This window comes from Diplotaxodon limnothrissa, linkage group LG5 (genome assembly GCF_057381915.1).
Source record: "Diplotaxodon limnothrissa isolate DT_005_m linkage group LG5, D_limnothrissa_male_GT1.1, whole genome shotgun sequence".
NCBI lineage: Eukaryota > Metazoa > Chordata > Actinopteri > Cichliformes > Cichlidae > Diplotaxodon > Diplotaxodon limnothrissa.
Window position 1 is genome coordinate 1,395,437 of NC_140600.1, and position 18,929 is coordinate 1,414,365.

Here is an 18,929-nt window from a genome sequence, read left to right on the forward strand (position 1 = left end):
AAGCACGACGAGCAGTAGAAGGTACAGTGAGAGTTGTTATACTGCATATTCATACTTATACCTATGAATACTGCGTCTGTACACCACCACAGGGTATTTCAGATAATCAAAGTCTGTCATGCTGTTATTCACCTGTGCAGGAATTACATTGTCTAAAACGTAAACTCACAAAATTTTAAATTTGAGTTTTATTGTTTCTAATCTGTCTGTCTGATTTATTTTGATTTTTAATGACAGCCTCTACTTACTTATCTCGGAGCTCCTAGTTCTTGTGAACAGCCACTAAATATAAATTTATCATTTGGGATCAAATCTTTCAGCTTTTTAATGAGCAACATGTCGCGTGCAGCAATGAAACTGCCTGTCAGTCAACTGTCCAATTACTTTTGAGTCTTTAAAATAGAGAGTATGTATAAAATGGTTGTAATTCCTCAGACAGTGTTATATTACAGTTACATACTAACTGCACTGCTACATGTGAGCTCAGCCCTGGCAGGTACTGAGATCGTCAGCTTTTTTACGGAGTTGTGTCAGAAGTCTTTTAAGCTCGACATCGAGCTGTTCAAGATTTGTTGATTTCTGAACTATCTCGTCCTGCAGTCTTTGGATGGAGTCGGCTTTTCCTAGAAGAAAACAAACACCAGGAGCATTACAGGGAGTGGCACACACTGTCTGTGTCAGGACCGTACAACTGGATTTCTGATATATTTAGTCATTACAGAGCGCCACACAGAATGTCCACAGAAGCATAATATTAGACCACCAAGTCAGCGGGGGTTAGCTCATGGTAGCAGCACGCAACAACAAAGTTACCTGTAAAAATTCAACTGAACTGTTGATATGAAAACTTTCTTACTAGCTAGCCTGCATTGGCTGCCCATAAAGTACCGTATTCAATTTAAAATATTACTCCTTACTTTCAAAACTATTAATAAATTAGCGCCAAGTTATCTTAGTGAACTTCTCAAACCACATACTCCTGCTAGAACACTCAGATCTGCCACTCAACTACTTCTGACCCAACCCAGATCTCGACTGAAGTCCCGGGGTGACCGTGCGTTTGCTCTGGCTGCCCCGGTACTGTGGAATAACCTTCCTCTCGACCTCCGCGCATCTGACTCCATTGCACTGTTCAAATCACGATTAAAAACCCACTTATTCAATCTTGCCTTTCCCTCTAGTTAATATTTCTTTTATGATTTTATATCATGCACTTCTATGCTCATTTAAATTCTTGTTTGCTCTGTACCTGTTGCTTTCCTATGTATTAGTGACAGTTATCTGTTTGCATATTTAGTACTTGCTTTGGTCCTATTTCTATTATCCTCCTCCTATACTCTATTTTACTTGTTAAGCACCTTGGCATACCCTTGGTTTTTAAGTGTGCTTTATAAATAAAGTTTATTATTATTATTATTACTAACCTCACAATCAACACTTTATGCTTTATGACTAAATGTCCTACTTTCCCCAATGAACTGAGGATGCATTGAGTGAATTTTTTTCTTTTAGTGGAAATGTTGGTTAAATTACCGTCTAGAGCCTGCAGCATGTTTTGGGTTATGTTAGCCAGAGCTCCTGCATCCTGCTGCAGTTTGTTCAGTCGATCCCCCGCTGGCTCCGTCTCACCATCTGTCCCGGGAACAACTTTCTCTTTCAGATGGTCAAGGTGCTTCTCCAGAGTCAACAGGTTCTACAAGTACACACATAATATGGCACTCAGTTGTGGCCTTCTTAGTCTTAATCCACAGCGTTTAATATGATGTTGCCAAACCTTTGCTTCAAGTCTTATAGGAAGACTTTCCACAAGGTTCAGGAGTGTTTATGGGAATGTTGACCATTCTTCCAGAAGCACATTAGTGAGGTCAAACACTGAGGTTGCACAAGAAAACTCATAGTGTGAGTTTTCCTCTTTCTGCACCAAACTCACTCATGCTTGTGTTCATGGACCTTGCTTTGAGCTCTGGTGCACAGACCATCTCCCAAGTGTTCTCACAAAATAGTCCGAAATGCATCGGCACGCTGAAGCAGGAAGAAGTCCTTCCACTAGAATTAAGGGGAGAACACAACTCCTGAAAGATAATGCTACACAATAATTCCCCCAAACTTTACACTTGGCACAGAACTCCTCTGGCAGTCACCAAACCCTGCTTTAGAGCCTTTGTAGCCTCGCGCTTGACACCACTGCATCCAACGCTTTGCATTGTGCTGGGTGATGTCAGTCTAGGCTGCAGCTGCTCAGCCATAGAAACCCAGTCTGTGAAACTCCCTGTGGACTGTTCATGAGCTAATCTCACGGTCACATGAAGCTTGGAGTCCTATGTGCTTCAGCCTCTGCTGCTCACTCTGTGATTCTACAGGGCCTACCACTTCATGCTTGAGTTCCTGTCAGTCGCTTCCGTTTTTTAAATACCACTAACATTTGGAATATTTAGCAGTGAGGAAATTTCACATCTGGACTGGTTGCACAGGTGACATCGTATCCCAGTAACACGCTGGAATTCACTCAGCCTCTTAAAGCGACCCATGCCTTCAGAAATGTTGGTAGAAGCAGTCTGCATATGTGATGCTTCATTATATACACAGAAGTAGAAGTAATTGGAAGACCTGAATTCAATGACCTGGATGGGTGAGGAAATACTTTGGCAGTGTAGTGTAAATAGGAGCTAAATAAACCTAGCTACAGTTTAATCTGGCCTACCTGAAATGTGAATTCTTCACTTTTATTTAAATTTGTAACTTTAAAAATATAAACAAATACTGAGAAGAAAGCATTTTCATTAAATGTTAGCGACAATCTGTTACCGAAGATATCCACGACTTTATTCAGCAGCATGAAGAACAACGACCCACAAAGCCCAGAACCAGTCTGCACTGCAAAAACACACTATGAGCTTTCAAGTGTGCGCACACTCATTACATTCATTTATATTCACGTTTACAGATGACTGATAAATGCAAATAGAAGCTTACACTGGGTTCTTCTTCTCTCTTCCTTATTAAAGTCAGTGCTCGTCTGTCAGTCTAAAGCAGCTACAGCAGATCTTTTACCTGATTTCCAGCAGCTGCTTCTTTATCAGCTTTTTCTGCATTTTCCCGTGCATCTTCAGCCTGCTGACCTCCATCCTCCAGCAGGTCTCTCAGCTTTTCCAGCTGGGGTTTCATTGGCTTTATCAGTGTTGCTACATCGTCCAGAGCCTTCTCTACTGGCACCAGCTGGTCTTTGGCCTGTATGAAGAAAACCCATCCAAACTCAGCCTATAAGCAGTTTTTATTGTAATAAATAGACCATTGTTTCATCTACGCTTTCTACCTTAGTAAGGTTGTTATTCAAGGTCTCTAGGACATTCATTTTGTCTTGCAATTTGTGTTCCAGCTCAGCAAGGGAAGGGCTCACTGAGGTGAAGCCTGCCAGCAGCCCATCAACATCAGCCTTCACTCCCAGTGCTGTGTCCCTGCAAGCACAGAAACCATTAGTTTGAAGGACTGATGGGTAAAAACGACAAAAAATAAGGACTGGATTAAACCAGTCTGGAAAAACGAATCCCTGATTAAATGTAAGGCACTAATGCTCATGTTCATGAAGACATAGACTTTGTTAGTTCTGCATTAGGGACATTCACGTGGCTGTACAAGCATGTGTTCGGTCTCCAGCTTGGTCTGTACAAACGGTGGGAGCAAAGATGATAATTCTTTAAAAAACGGAGCATCTTATTCAACAGTTTGACAGTGAAGTGCGAGCATCAACCTGGCATCCTGTGCATCCTGTAGCAGTTTCTTGGCTGCATCTAACTGTGGCTCAGCTTCCTTCAGCACCGCTGTGCTGTCTGGTAGGTTGGCTGTCAGATCCTTCAGCTCCTGCAGCTTCCCTTTAAGCCCTGCCAATCTGGGGGGCAGCTTGGCATTCAGGATCCAGTCGCTCACCTCCTGGACATGGGTCAGGTTAGCGGATGGGTCTGGTCACCAAAATAGGAAAAGCTAGAGTTTAGTACTGGAGCTGGAGTTTACACTGTGGTGGTGTTTAAAGGGTGACTGATCTCAGCATCAGTTACACCCAAAGAAGTTTCACCCTCCATCTCAAAGTGGTTCCACTCATGCTACAATCCTAAAACAGTCGTACCTGACAGGAAGTCTTTGAGCTCTTTCACAACGCTGCGTGTCTCATTTAGGTCGTCTTCGAGTTTATCTCTGGCCTGCTGCAGCTTACTGGACAGCTTCTCTGTAGACTGCCTCACCTGATTGGTTATCTCCTGTGTTTTCTGCAGCTGTGCACACATTGACATTGAGTAACTACTTGAGATGTGTAAACGGATTAAGAATGACTTGTGTGAATAACAAAACTCATTATTTGTATGTAGCTATAAGTGTCTACCTTCTCTGCAGCATCGGTGATCCTCCCAGAGAGTTTGTTGAGTCCTTCCCTCACATCATTGGCATCAGCGTCTGCCTTCTTGCTCAGAGGCAGAGCGCCCACACACTTTCCCCCCTTTTCACAGGGTGCGTCTCCCCCTGGTGTGCACAAATCTTCAATTTCACACTGGAGAGGTGTGCAGGACTCGGAGTGAACACTGCCACACACCTGAAAAACAGAGTTAGAGGTGGAGGGCAATGACGGTTACTAGTGTGAATGACAGAAAATGAACTTTCACTCCATCTCAGGACAAACAAGAAAGATTATGATTAATGGCCTGGATTATGCTCACACTGAGAAATATGACACATATGCATATGGATGCTTATTTAAGATAATGATCTTTCAGTTTTACTCATATGCTGCAAGTCAGCTAAACAGTAGATCAAGAAGTTTACTAGTTACTTGTTTGGCAACAGGAGTGAGGTTGGGTTGGGAGGCCATGCTGTTGTTCAGTTTATCCAGATCTCTGGTGTTGGCCGGCTGAACTTTGCTCTGAATGTCCTCAGTTTTTTCTCGGACACCAGTTGATTCCTTTATGGTATTTTTCCCGGCCTCAACTTTTTTGGTGGCGTCTGTCGAGTTATCGTAGGCGTAGCTGATGGTGTTAAATGCCCCTGCAAAGACAGGAAAAGTCTACATGAGTGGATTTCATGCTGTTGTGATACAAAAATAGTCATCAGTCACATCTGTAGAATTGCAGCGAATGCTTAGTCTTTTCTGACCTGTGTTGGGACTGATAGGGTTCTTTGTGGCATCTTTCTTGGCATTGTACACCAGCATGAAGTTTTCCAGCAGGTCCTGCAGTTTGTCCAGCTCAGAGTCCAGACCAGGAGTTTTTGTCAGGGGTGAAAGGTCATTATCAACCTGGTACCTGGAGATGATATTATCAATGAAAAAACAGTGTAAGGTGATTGAATTTAAGGGTGATTCGTATTTGTGAAACCTAGAATTAAGTTCGTCAGCAGTTTCCCACCTGAGCTCCTTCAGCTTAGAAAGAGCATCACGTGTATCAGTGATGGGTGAGAAGGACATGAAGTTCTGGATGACTTTCAAAGTGGCCTCCAGGTAACTGATGCGGGGCCCAAAGTCAGCGCCGCCTCCAGACTGAGACGATAATCTGGAAGCAAGTTCCAACAGGACCAAGCTGACATTCTTTCGCTGAGCGTTTAGGCTGAAGAAGCAGGAGGGACACATCTCGCAGTCAGGGAAGGAGTCGCAGCGGTCACGACTGCAGGAGTCGCAGCGAGCTCCAGAGACGCCCGGTCGGCACAAACAGACTCCCGACTGCTTGTCACAAACTCCTGGGAGGGTTCCATTGGCATCACAGTCACAGGCTAAGACAGAGGATGGTCATACAGATCAGTTACGAAGCGTTTTTCAAAATGGAAAGGTTGCAGACATTCAGCCATGCTCAGAGGGCTTACATCACATTCTTTTTAAATTTGGGCTTTTAATGATTTCTTTGAACTTTTTTCTCGGGTGGATTGATTGTGTTTCATTGTCCTGCTGTAACACCAAGTCGTGTCCAAGATTCAACCATTCTATTGATTTGAGGTGAATTTGAATAACTTTTAGACTTTTATCTACTTTGTACAATCTAACAATGCCACTGGCAGTGAAGTAGCCCCAGAGTATGATTACAGTTGGTTCAGTGTTCTTTGGTTTGAGCGTCTCACCCCTCCAAACATATGTCATTGTCACCAGTCACAAGCTCAATCTTTGTCTCATTTGACCAAAAAAACGTATCTCCAGAAGGCATTTGGCCGGACTCATGTGGGCAGCTACGAATGCCAGTTAAACTTGAGTCCATCTTCGGTGAGAGCTTCAGTGGCTTTGCTGTGGACAGTGATGTACCAGCAGCTTCCAGTTCGCAGCAGGCTTGAGGCTTGGTGGTTTCGTTGGCAGTCGTTTCGAAATAAGTCCAGCAGACCTCCCTAAGTTGTGCAGATCTATAACTCTCCTTATTATGTCTTCAATGAAGTCCTGACACTTTCCTCTTGTTCTTGGTCAGTTCATGATCACTAAGCAAAGTCCTGCCTTGTCAAGTTAAAACACGGTCAGCACCACATATTAAAAGATACGAGTCTATCAGCCTGTTTGTATCATTTTGACCATACATGGATCTGAGAATGAACTTATTTTTTAAAGCTATTAAAGATGTGCAATCATTTCATCTTGGAAAAAGAACAGTTCAAAGAAATCATTGAAAGTCAACAACTACCATAAAAATGACGGGCTGTGCACATCTTTGTAAGTGAACACACTTTGAAATCCAGCAGCGAATCATAAATGATCTCTAATCCATGCTGGGAAGCAGCAGAGTTTACAATCTTTTACCATTACCCTCGTTGTGATCTGGCACTATATCAATGATACTGAACTGAAAGAAAACTCCCGAACGAGTGGTGGACTTACGCTGGCAGCCTTTCAGAGGGTCTCCATATGTGTTATCAGGGCATTCTGTACACGTTCGGCCTCCAAAGCCTGATCTGCACTGACACTGCCCAGTCAGCTGAACAAGAACAAGATCATTTCATTATTTTCCAGAGAAGACAAATCGATATAATCTGTGATGATGATACAAAGACAGAATATTTGCATCCTCGCTACAATCACATCTCATACCAACACCAGTACTTTCTAAGTCACACCAGGTGTAAACAACTTTTCAACTGTAATTTTCAGGAGTGAAGATAAACATAATATTGTTAGTCTTTGTGGGCTCTCGGTCATCCAGGACTGGGAAAATTCGGTTTTTAGCTACATAAACAAACAGTTGTAGACGACATTTCAGGGTCATTAATAGATTTACCTTTCGCCTCCGTCAGTGCGCCCCAGCTGTGGCTACATGTAGCTGCCATCACCAGTGTGTGAATGGGTGGATGACTGGATGTAGTGTAAAGCGCTTTGGGGTCCTTACGGACTGAGTAAAGCGCTGTACAAATACAGGCCACTTACCATTTAATGAATCTTTAATTCAATTAATAACTATATTGTAAATGCTTTAAAAACAAACACTTTTGACTGGTCTGGATGGAAAGAGCTGGAGACACACATTTTATGTCTTAGGCTACAGCATTACAGCAGCTGATGGATCTCACCGAAGGCCTTTGCGTCCTACCTGATCACAGGAATCAGTGGTTGACTTGGTGGCATCACAGCCGCAGGGTTTGCAGGTTTCTGACATGTTTAGCTTCCAGTAGCCTTTCACACACACGTTGCAGGTAATGCCGTGGAAGTGGGGACGACAGAGACACTGGCCAGTCGACGGATCACAGACGTCTGAAAGGGAGCCGTGTGGAGAACAGGAACACTCTAGAAAAGAGCAGAGTCTGATGGAGATCTGCATGCTTCAAACATTAAATGAAATGATACTAATATTAACATCTGCATTACAGTATTGATATAAAGTACTATATGAACATCAGTGAAAGTTTACAGGCTTTTAATTAGTTTCAGTAAAAGTATAACAATAAGAGAAAAGAGTTCCATGTTTACTGAGGTGCAGTACCAAGCTAAGCTTCAATGTGTAGGTGTTAGGTGACTCACTAGTGCAGCCCAGAGGGTGGGAGGAGCTCAGACCGTAGTATCCTGGCTTGCAGCGGTCACAGCGGGGACCCTCTACATTCACTTTGCATTGACAGGATCCTGTGCTGTCATCACACCGGCCGCCGTTCACTGTCCCCTCGGCACTGCAGATACAGCCTGGCGCCAAAGACATCAACACGGTTTATCCACAAACGTTCAGTGTGACCTGCAGTCAGAAACGTGGTACACAGAAATGTTAGGAGGGATTTCACTTACGTATGCAGGCATCAGGACGATCTATTCGACTGCGGGGGTTTGGCTGGTATCCTGGAGCGCACTGGTCACACTTTGGCCCTGTGGTGTGGTGCATACAATTTTCACACACGCCTCCACTCCTCTGTCCACTGGCCTCATACAGCGCCCAGTCAAACCGGCAGCGCTGTGCGTGGTTGTTACACTCACAACCTGAGGACAAGACAAAACATACCCAGATAATTAAAATGAAGAAATTTAGGGATTAATAACTTTATCTATACTTTTCATAAGCTGGGCTTTGGTCTGTGGTGAGCCAGTATGCACCTATTCTTATTATTTACCTTTAAATACATCTCACAAATGATTACAGCTAGAGATTACAAGAGAGGTTCCATCGAGCGGGAGGATGCAGCCAGGGAGAAAGAGCTCTGGGTTTCTCTGTTTAGACCTCTGCTCCCCTGATGGGAACTTGGGTATTTTGATCCTTTGAAATAATTTATGTCACACAAAATGTAAACACACACACACACACACACATGCACGCGCACGCACACGCACGCACACACACACACACACACACACACACACACACACACACACACACACGCACGCACACGCACGCACACGCACACGCACGCACACACACACACACACGCACACCCACCCACCCACACACACACACACACACACACACACACACACACACGCACGCACGCACACGCACGCACACACACACACACACACACACACACACACACACGCACACACACACGCACACACACACTTTAGATTAAAGAGTCTGTAGCAGGTCCTACGTTTGCAGGCATGAGTGTTGCCTTCCTCTGCAGGTCTCCAGGGCAAATCATTGTAGAGATCAGCACAGCGCTCACAGTTCACACCTGCTGTGTTATGCTGGCAGTCACACTGTGCGTTCACCTGCCAAGATCAATGAGCAGATCAACAAACTGGACCAACACCATGTCGTCACGCTAGGAATAAGCTGATGGCGGATAATCGGCGATAAAAGTCTATTTTCACAAGCACACCCGAATACTTAAATGATCACTACATGCACACATCACCACAAGACAAAGTACAATCAGGAATCCTCACATCCGTCAGTGTGTCCACGGGGAAACAATCTCCACATAACACATGAAAAACCACACCAAGGAAAACCACAAGAAGGAAATAAGGTCTCCAAAAGTGTGGCGTCATCGAAACATTTTTTATTTTCCCTGCAGACGTGGTGATGGATGTCAGGTTGTCCCTGAGCTGGATAGCTGGTCGAGGAAGTGGATGCATGGGTGAATTTCCAGTGACACAGGGAATAATTAGGGACGCACATCCAGTTAAAGAAAAACGTCTCTGTAATATTGAAATAGTTTTAGAGGCTTTCCACTATAATCATTTTGGCTGATGTGTGTTTTGTAGCTGTGTTGCTGATGATATAGTCCTCACTGTGCAAAAGAACCTGCTTCTATCATACACCACAATGGCATCCTGACATAACACAGAGTAACCATTAGGAGCTTACAGTAGGACTTCTGTATTAGATCAACAAATAAAGTGATCTGACTTTATTTGCTTACTGTAAACCTTTCGAATGACTGCCTGGGACCATGAAAGGGTAAAATGCCCTGCATACAGACCTGTATAGTACTGGGCAGAAGGTTACTGCTGTATCCTTGTGGCAGACATCGGTTAGCATGTCCATGGCACATACAGCTGCCCATCACCTTCATCTCTTTCAGGGCGTAAAACCTACTGAGACTCCTGCCTGGCAGATGAGGCACATCACCCAGCTCTGTGAATCTCACCCTCAGCCCTGTTAACCCAGACACATCTGTAGATAAAATAGTTATGAGTCACTGAACTACACACTTAAACTGGATGCAAAGGCCAGTGTTGATCCATGGAACTGTTAAGGATGTTAGAAAACTTACCTTCAATCTTTTGGCTTTTGGGAGCGGTGACGTAAGCGTATTGAGCTAAAGGACTGTACTGAATCTGGGGAAGTGAAATGCATATATATTAATTCTGTACACAGATAGAACATCTTACATTGTTGCAATACTGCATTACATTTATTAGAAACCTTTTGTTGATGCCATTCCCACTCAGAAAGATTCAAACAGTCTGGGATGCTATGTATTTGTCTATTTATACAGGATGAATCAAATATAAAAATAAGACCTATGCATTTTAAATATAAAGGAATAAAAATAAAAATAAGAAACAGAATTTTTTCTGTTCAGGACAAAATGATGTATTTAAGGATGTACTTATATGTAAATGTATAAAAAAGAAACGAAGAGGAAACATCATCATTTGGCAAACATGAAGGTGAAATAATTATTCCGGAGCAACAGCAATTTCTCCCTTACTGTGTGATCTTTATATGGATTTGAGTCTGTAGGGGGCAGTGTGTAGCAGTATGTCTGGTCCATGGCAAGAGGAACTCTTGTGGGTACGCTGGGAAATGCTTTTTGACAGTTTGTTGCCATGTAGAGGGCGGGCTGCCATGTTTTGCCGTTGTCCAGTGTCCTCTCTATGACCAAGGCACTGGGACGAGGACCCTGCAGAGAAAAAACCCCAGCAAAATAAAGCAAAGTAGCATACACTCTACAAAAAGTCTCTGAGTCAAATCACATGGATGCATAGAACATTCATTAAGCTAGAAAGGACAGACTGTGTCATACCTTGAAGTTGAGCACCAGATTGTCAAGCTGGAACAGGTTGTTAAGGTTGAGCTGAAGGGTAACTGGACTCGTCTCTGCAGGAACAGAGAGCAGAGCAGTAATGTAGCGTATGTGTAAGCTCAATAACAAAGATCTGTAATCAGTCGTCTCCCTGCTTTCCTGAGTTTTGTTTGCTTTCCTGTTCTTTACATCACTACCGCTTTCCCACACTGTCAGTCCCAATACTGTCATCATTACTCTCGTCCAATCATCTTCCTGCCCACCTTCTTTCACCTCTTTTTGTCCTTTTATGCTCAATCATCCAGGTAAGGGAGTTCCAAAAAAGTTGATTCTGTTCATCTGGACGTAGCGTTTTCAGGTCGAGTAACGTTTTGTAACTCATCCAGGTGACTTCTTCAGTCTGAGCTGACTGCAGGTTTCCCACCCTTATAAACAGTACATTTGCATAATGACAGAAACTAGCACCAGTGAGTGACAATGGGCTGTGAGATCAGTTTCATTATCATTAACATGCCGTACCATTCATACAGCCCTTAGCTCAGGAGGTAGAGCAAGCCACCTACTCAATTGGAAGTTTGGGTTCGATCCCAGTCTGCTCCAGTCTGCATGCCAAATATCCTTGGGCAAGATTTTAACCCTCCGATGCATCCATCAGAGCATGTAAATGTTAGACAGATACTTACCCAGAAAGAGCATAAAAAACAACGTGAATGAGGCAAGTTGTGTAAAGCGCTTTGAGTGTTTAGATGAAGTAGAGAAACGCCATATAATAACCAGTCCAATAACCATGAGTCCCATTCACAGAGAGTTGGGGAATGGCTGCAATCACAGCATGTAAGATGGTGACAGATGTACCGTTAGGCCACTCCTCCATTCAGAGATGGTCTTTCCCTTTTCACGCAAATGGCCTCCTTGACTCCGCCCTCAAACCAGCGTTCCTCCCTGTCCAGGATGTTACATCCTCATCCTTGAAAGAGTCCACTGGCCTGTAGGTGTAAATAGACTGCAGAGTCCTGGCCTGACGAGGTGGCTCTGCTGTGTTCTGCCATCCTCTTCGCCAGAGGTTGTTTGGTTTCCCCCATGTATAAATCCTGGCAATCCTCCTGCACTTAACAGCGTACACTATATTACTGGATGATAGGGTGTGGCTAAATATTGGTGGCTCTTATGTGATTGGATATCCAGGGGGAGAGGTGGAGACGGGTGGGCACTTGACAGGGTATGAACTGGAATGCCCCGAAGTGTTTTGGGTCCTGTATAGGGATCATGGGCCCTGCCAGTCAATAGCAACTGCAATAGGCTTCATAGGGGACATAGTTTTCAATTCAAATATAATGCACTTTAACTCTATAGCACCAAGATGACCCCCTATGAGCAAACACATGGTAACAGTGTTTTAACAGAAAGAAACTGTTAAAAAGGAGTTAACAACCAGCCATGACCCACTGAGGTTAAACAGAAGGAGGTAGGACAAAAAACACACTGTAGAAGAACACACTGTTATCTAATGATTAACTGCAAAGCGGTCTAAAAACACACAGTAAGTGAACTGGTCACTGCTTCCAAAGAATACAGGCCTGAAAGCTGTGGGGTCTGTCTCCCATTCGATTCATAAATAACCTGGTAACCACGAGTAAGTCTGCAGTCTGAGAGCAAAGTGCTCTGGTGGAGCCTGATTAAAGCCTACCAGGAGTAACCCTTTTCTGAACGGCTTCTGTCTATAGATGCATTAAGGAGCAGCTTGGTGTACTTGGTATCTTGCCCAAGTTTATTTGGCACGCAGACTGGAGCAGCCAGGGATGGAACCACCAACCCTCCGATTAGTAGATGAGCAGTTAGTAGAGTATCTCCTGAGCAACAGCCAACTACAGCCACCTGATGTTCAAGTGTTTCAATCACTTCGACGGCCACAAGGTGCACGTTGGTCATGGAAGTGGCAATCAAGATGCAATCAAGCCCTTAGTAATGGAGATCACTCTACAAACATTTGTGAATTAATGGGTTGCGTTCAGGAGCTCAGTGAATTCCAGCATGATACCGGGATGTATGCTACTTGTAGAACAAGTCCACACCTGAAATTTCCTTTCCACACTCAACTGTTTGTGGTTGAGTTTGTGTCAAAGTTTCTCTTATATTACCACTCAGTGTAGACCACGTAAAATCACAGAGTGGGGTGAGTGAATCATGAGGAGTATAGTGCACAGAGGTTGCCAAATTGCTGCAGAGTCAATTGCTACAGACCCCCAAACTTCACGTAGCCTTCACATTAGCTCAAGAGAGCATAGAGAGTGGAGTGGTTTCCATGGCTGAGCAGTTGCATCCAAGCCTGACATCACTGAGCACCATAGAAAGTGTCGGATGCAGTGGTGTCAAGCACGCCACCAGTGGAAGTGTTCTCTGGAGTGACAAATCACGCTTCTGCGTCTGGCAATGCTCCCAACTTTGAGGGAACACTTCGGGGATGGCCGGTTCCTTTGCCATCATGACTGCTCATAAAGACACGAGCGAGCTAGGTTGGTGCAGAGGATCTTCACTGGCCTATTTATTAAGAATGGGCCAACACTCAAGTTCACACGCATGTGAAGGCAGATTAGTACTTTTGTCAGTATAGTGTATTAGTTGTATTATGCATGAGTCCTTCTTTATGATTGCTTGCTTTCACCCCCCACCTTTCTTAGACTGCCACCATCTGTCTGGCCCTGAGGTGGACACAACATCCTGGACACTGTGGGCCAGCTGACTGTTTGGGTTCCTGGAGTCACACGGACAACATTTCATCTTCCTCTGAAAGAATAAAAACACAAAGACATAAATAAACCTTTTGTTTTCCCACAAGAGATTCAGTGTAATGTGTGATGTAAGGACAGTGTGCCACTGAGCTGACCCTGAACTCGAGACCAGGGACTGGCCTCTGAATTCTCTGCTGTGCCACATGAGCTGGGTCACTGAGCAGGTACCAGTGAATTTCTAATAGTTCTAGCACTGAACCTTTGCCCGAGTAAAAGCTTGGTAAACACAGTTTATTCACTATATTGAAGTAAATCCTCAGTCATCTGTAGAACCAGCCATATATCCAAAGAATGCTGGACTTTGTAAAAAACAAACAAAATCCAGTTGCATTGGTTTGCAAACTGTACATGTTATTTAATATTGAGTATTGGGATTTTTTACAGTGCTGACATGTGCAGTTTATGAAAAACTGTGAATGTACTGTTTATAGCTGAACATTTTCTCACTGACAGCTCGCACCACTGATTTCAGCAGTCAGTATTTATTAACACAGGAGGGATGGTGTCCCTTTACAGAAACTCTCTGAATCTTTTCTTTAGAGGCCGCTTGGCTGCTGCTTGGCAAATGAAGGTTCAACTCCCTCTAAAGATTTTATATAGACGCGAGGTCTGGAGATTGGCTATGGGACCGTGGGATCAGGGGGCGGTGCCAGGGGAGACTGGCTGACACAGCTGGCAGTCAGCACTCTAATGCTGCCTTCTCGATTTAAGCAGCACGCTGGGAGGACAGAGGGAGGAGAGCGAACAGCGTGCAGTGCAAGCAGTCAGGAGAAGGCTGGAGAGCACCGTGCTAATAAACATTCACTAATCTGCAACGCTGAGTGTACTGGGTCCTTATATTATGAACTACCTCCAGATCAACGCCAGTAAAACCAAGGAACTGGTGGTAGACTTCCGCAGGCACAAGCATTCTCCACTGCAACCACTGAACATCCAAGGTATGGACATTGAGGCTGTGGACAGCTACAGGTACCTTGGTGTTCATCTGAACAATAGACTGGACTGGACTCATAACTCAGACGCCCTCTACAGGAAAGGGCAGAGCAGGCTGTACCTGCTGCGGAGACTCAGGTCGTTTGGAGTGGAGGGCCCACTCCTGAAGACCTTCTATGACTCAGTTGTGGCTTCTGCTATCTTTTATGGTGTGGTCTGCTGGGGCGGCAGCATCTCTGCTGGGGACAGGAAGAGACTGAACAGGGTGATCCGAAGGGCCAGCTCTGTTCTAGGATGCCCTCTGGACCCAGTGGAGGTGGTGAGTGACAGGAGAACGGCGGCTAAGCTGTCATCCCTGATGGACAACATCTCCCACCCCATGCAGCAGACTGTGACAGCACTGAGCAGCTCCTTCAGTGGGAGACTGCGGCACCCACGGTGTGGGACGGAGAGATTTCGCAGGTCTTTCCTCCCCACTGCTGTCAGACTCCATAATAAAGACTTTAACTGATCAAGCACACACATCCACACATATGCAATAATACTAAGTGCAATAATCCTTTCTGTCATCGTTGTATTTTTACTCAGTTGTATATAGTATTTGTATTTGTATTCTATTTTTATCTTATTGTATATTTATTTTATTTTATTCTACTGTATATAGTATTTTATTTTATTCTATTCTGTACAGTTGTGTACTGTATTTATTCTTATTGTATTCTAATTTTTGCCTCATAACTCTTGCACTGTCCACTTCCTGCTGTGACAAAACAAATTTCCCACGTGTGGGACTAATAAAGGTTATCTTATCTTATCTTATCTTATCTTATTACAATAACTATAATGTTCTTCTTCCTTAGCCACTTGTTAGTGTCCTTGGTCAGATGTTTTGGGTCATTGTCACTGGAGAACTCATCCACGACCTCATCTCCAGTGACATTGTTCTCTACCATTAGCATAAAAACAGCCCCAACACATGTTTCCACCTCTATGCTTGACTGTGGACATAGTGGGTTTTTCTTAGCACATCTTGAGTTTGGTTTCATCTGACTACAGCATCATTTAGATGTTCACTGGCAAACTTAAGATGGACATATGGGAGCAGGAATGTCAGTGTTAATACTTCATGCACATATCATTTATTTGCAGGAAACTGTCTTGGAGAAGTAGACAGTATGTCTAAGATGGGTTGGGAAGTGTCTTTCCTCCTTATCCAGCAAATTTAAAGATGCTGCTGCCCCTATTCATAGAAATATTCCCTTAATTCACATTAAAACAGCCTGGGACTCTGCTGGCAGCTTTACAATTGTCTGGGGGCACGTTTATGAGGCAAAGATGGCTCTTGTAAATATGTATAAATAAATATGTCTTTGAACATTGGTCTGTTCTAATCTTTTCAGTTCCCTCTTCATGTGTTTCCATGCTTTTCATATGTGTTTAAATTATCCTGATGTTGCTTCTTCTCGCTTTTTTTCTTATTTAGGATGTTATTTGGAACAAGAAGCCTCCTGTGCCGCTGAGCCTTACAGAGGCCCAGGGTTACCTAATCTCTTGTATTTTGGGGCAACAAATATGAGGAGCCTGAATTATTGAGTTGGATATGAAGAGTTCCCTCTTTGATGGCTGGTTATGGAAGCGACTTCGGCTCATACGCTGTCTTTGAATGCCACACTGTGCTCACCTCTTCACTCTTCCACCTTGACTTACACTCCTGTCCACCCTCTGCCGGGCTTTTCACAAACCATAGTTTTTCTCATCCTTCATTAGATTACACCTGGTCTACGGGGCTAAATTTGGGGACTTGCATGTTTATTCTGGATTTGCTTCTTTTAGTGAACAGAGTTTTGCTTACTTCGAGCACCTTCAGCTTCGACACTTTTTCTGCAGCTCTTTTTCATTAGATACAACATTTGACACCTCCAGCAGTAAAGTGGCATTCCTGGCTAGATCGGACTTGTTTCCTCTGATGATGCCGAAGGCTTTCATCGTCATGTGTGCGTCTTTGTGTGAACGCTGAAGTACAAGGATACATTTAAATGGATGAACAGAGGACCACGCCTAAGACAGTTATTAGCTCCCTGAGGCTAATCCAACGTTGCCCATACTGTGATCTATGAAGATAAAGTAACATCAACACATCCTAAGTCTCTATGTTTATTTGTATATATTTTCTCATCTTTGTGTTTGTAGTGCCAGTGTCCTGTGCTGCCTTATCCCCACGCTCTGTGTTGTCTTTTCTTTTTCTTACTTTGTGTCTTTCACTTGGTTTTACTTCCTGTTTTTGTGTTTTTGGATCAGTTGCTATTGTCTTTCCCTCCCATCACTGGTTGCACATGAATCTCATTTGTCCTCCTGTCTGTGACCTCTTCTATCAGTCAGCAGTTCTGGTTTGAACTGGTTTAGTTTGTGTACATGTCTGTTCCCTGCCAGAGACACTTTGAGTTTCCACTTTTGTTCTGTCAATCCGATAATGTCACATATGACATTGTTGAATTGAAGCGGCTGCTTCTTCTGTGCGATCTTTGTTTTCTCTAAATCAAAAACTAAAGCTGAATTTTTGGATATTTTACCTGAAACGCTCTTAAACTGGAGAACCCTTTAGCTGCAGAGATATGCCTGGAAGTTCTCACTTGTTTGTTAAAGGGTGATATAAGTTTCCAAACTTTCCATTTGCTCACAGAGATAAAACAGGAAAGCACGCTCTTACCTGTTGGTACGGGGTACAGAAGACCTCTGAGCCAGTGAGGCCACAGGTAGATGAAGCCTGAAGTTGGTGAGCCCTGCCATGGAGCAAGTCATCTGTGGGTGGGTAGCATGCCCCCCATGAGCAGTCATTTTGGGCGTGTGACAGTATGGCTGAGGCTGTCAGGAGGAGGGCAGAATGTGTACAGGTATGAATACAACACACCTAACTCTAAGCTTTCTGAGGCTCTCAAAAACTTCTTCCTTTATTATTAACTGCTGTTCAAAATACATCTAAAAGACAGAGTAACCTACAATAAAACTGTTAAATGAGTGTCATGCTGCTTTTGAAGCAGTAACAGAGATGTTGGTCTGCAGCTGTCGTACTGTCTATTTTCAGGCCAAAGGTAATTCTAAGGGACGAAACAACCCAAAGCTGTGTGCTGGTCAGATGAAACCACGTACATGAAGCACATTGATGTTTGATTAAGGTTTACTTAGAATAGGTAAAATTATAAATGCATCTCCACATTAACCTGGTTATTCTTAAAGATGTACTGCAGCTCTACACAGTAGTTATAGGCTGTGTTTGTATCTTCTCACAGGATTTCATGACAGATACCAACATGTCTAACATCACATATTTCAGAGACAGACTGTCATGCAGCAGCGTGAACATCTCCATCGAACCGTTCACTGCTGCAGCTTACTTCCATCTCTTTAGCTAGTAAATAAAAAAGCTGCAGGCTATCTATTTCAGGGTGTTTAGGAATGCTAACATGTGGCGTGCAAAACTCAAACTAACATCACAAACTCAATAAATATAATAGCAATAAAGCAGCAGTGAAAATGGGAAATCTCACCAGCCAGTAGTAAAAGTATTCTCATGTTGTGTTCCTCCTGTTAAAACGTCCAGAAGAAATAGGAGCAGCTGTCGGCAAACAAATACAGAAGGCTGCTGTGCTGGGAGTTCAGCTGTGCTGTGGAAAGGTGTGCACTGCTTCGTGTTGCTGCCTTAAAAACCATTTCTCACCTGGATAGTGTGACACAGCGTGTGTCAGAGTCACGCCCTGCACCACCACTCCCTCCACTCATGAATCAGCACACACACTCACAGAGCCAGACACACACTCAATGAAAGTAGTCATTACTCATTTTCATTTAATTTGTACACTATTATTAATAATAATAATTCATATTTATTAATTATCAAGTAATAAATAAAACTGACTTCAGGTGAAAGCTAAAAGTAGCAAATGCATTCTTTGTTTGTAAAGTTTGTGCAGCTACTGGAGCTGAAAGGATGAAACATTAAAACCAATCATTGTTCAGACTCCATTACCTGCATTTCAGTTTTCCAACAGTTTGGTTTTTAATTAAGTTGCTGGTGGTGGTCAGAGGGCCCGGTGGCGCCAGTGTCCGGCAGCCTCGCCTCTGTCAGTGCGCCCCAGGGCGCCTGTGGCTACAATGTAGCTGCCATCACCAGTGTGTGAATGTGTGTGTGAATGGGTGGATGTAGTGTGAAGCGCTTTGGGTCAGTCCTAAGGGACTGAGTAAAGCGCTATACAAATGCAGGCCATTTAATTTAATATCTACAAGTTAATTCAGCTGCCTCTGCTACTTTGT

The 18,929-nt window shown here is 43.7% G+C and overlaps 1 protein-coding gene across 1 annotated transcript; it reads right to left on the reverse strand.

The window, feature by feature from the left end:
• Window positions 1-483: 483 nt before the first annotated feature.
• On the reverse strand, window positions 484-18,191 carry lamb3 (laminin subunit beta 3). Its single transcript, XM_085353665.1, has 22 exons — window positions 18,167-18,191; window positions 17,329-17,483; window positions 13,569-13,683; window positions 10,900-10,973; window positions 10,585-10,776; window positions 10,144-10,207; window positions 9,850-10,043; window positions 9,013-9,133; window positions 8,219-8,407; window positions 7,964-8,119; window positions 7,536-7,729; window positions 6,830-6,926; window positions 5,388-5,748; window positions 5,137-5,285; window positions 4,817-5,028; window positions 4,373-4,579; window positions 4,121-4,265; window positions 3,749-3,956; window positions 3,314-3,455; window positions 3,052-3,228; window positions 1,534-1,693; window positions 484-623 (listed from the first exon to the last, which is right to left on the reverse strand). Exons 1-22 carry the CDS (start codon window positions 18,189-18,191, stop codon window positions 484-486), a joined length of 3,477 nt encoding a protein of 1,158 aa, XP_085209791.1.
• Between the last annotated feature and the right edge of the window lie 738 nt (window positions 18,192-18,929).

Excerpts from the sequence above, each read along its gene's own strand:
- lamb3 (XM_085353665.1), bottom strand. The coding sequence starts at position 18,191 with ATGAGAATACTTTTACTACTGGCTG. Across the intron at positions 10,974-13,568 it reads ATGGTGGCAGTCTAAGAAAG|AGACGAGTCCAGTTACCCTT; the intron begins GTGGGGGGTGAA and ends CTGTTCCTGCAG. Across the intron at positions 5,029-5,136 it reads CCCTATCAGTCCCAACACAG|GGGCATTTAACACCATCAGC; the intron begins GTCAGAAAAGAC and ends CTGTCTTTGCAG.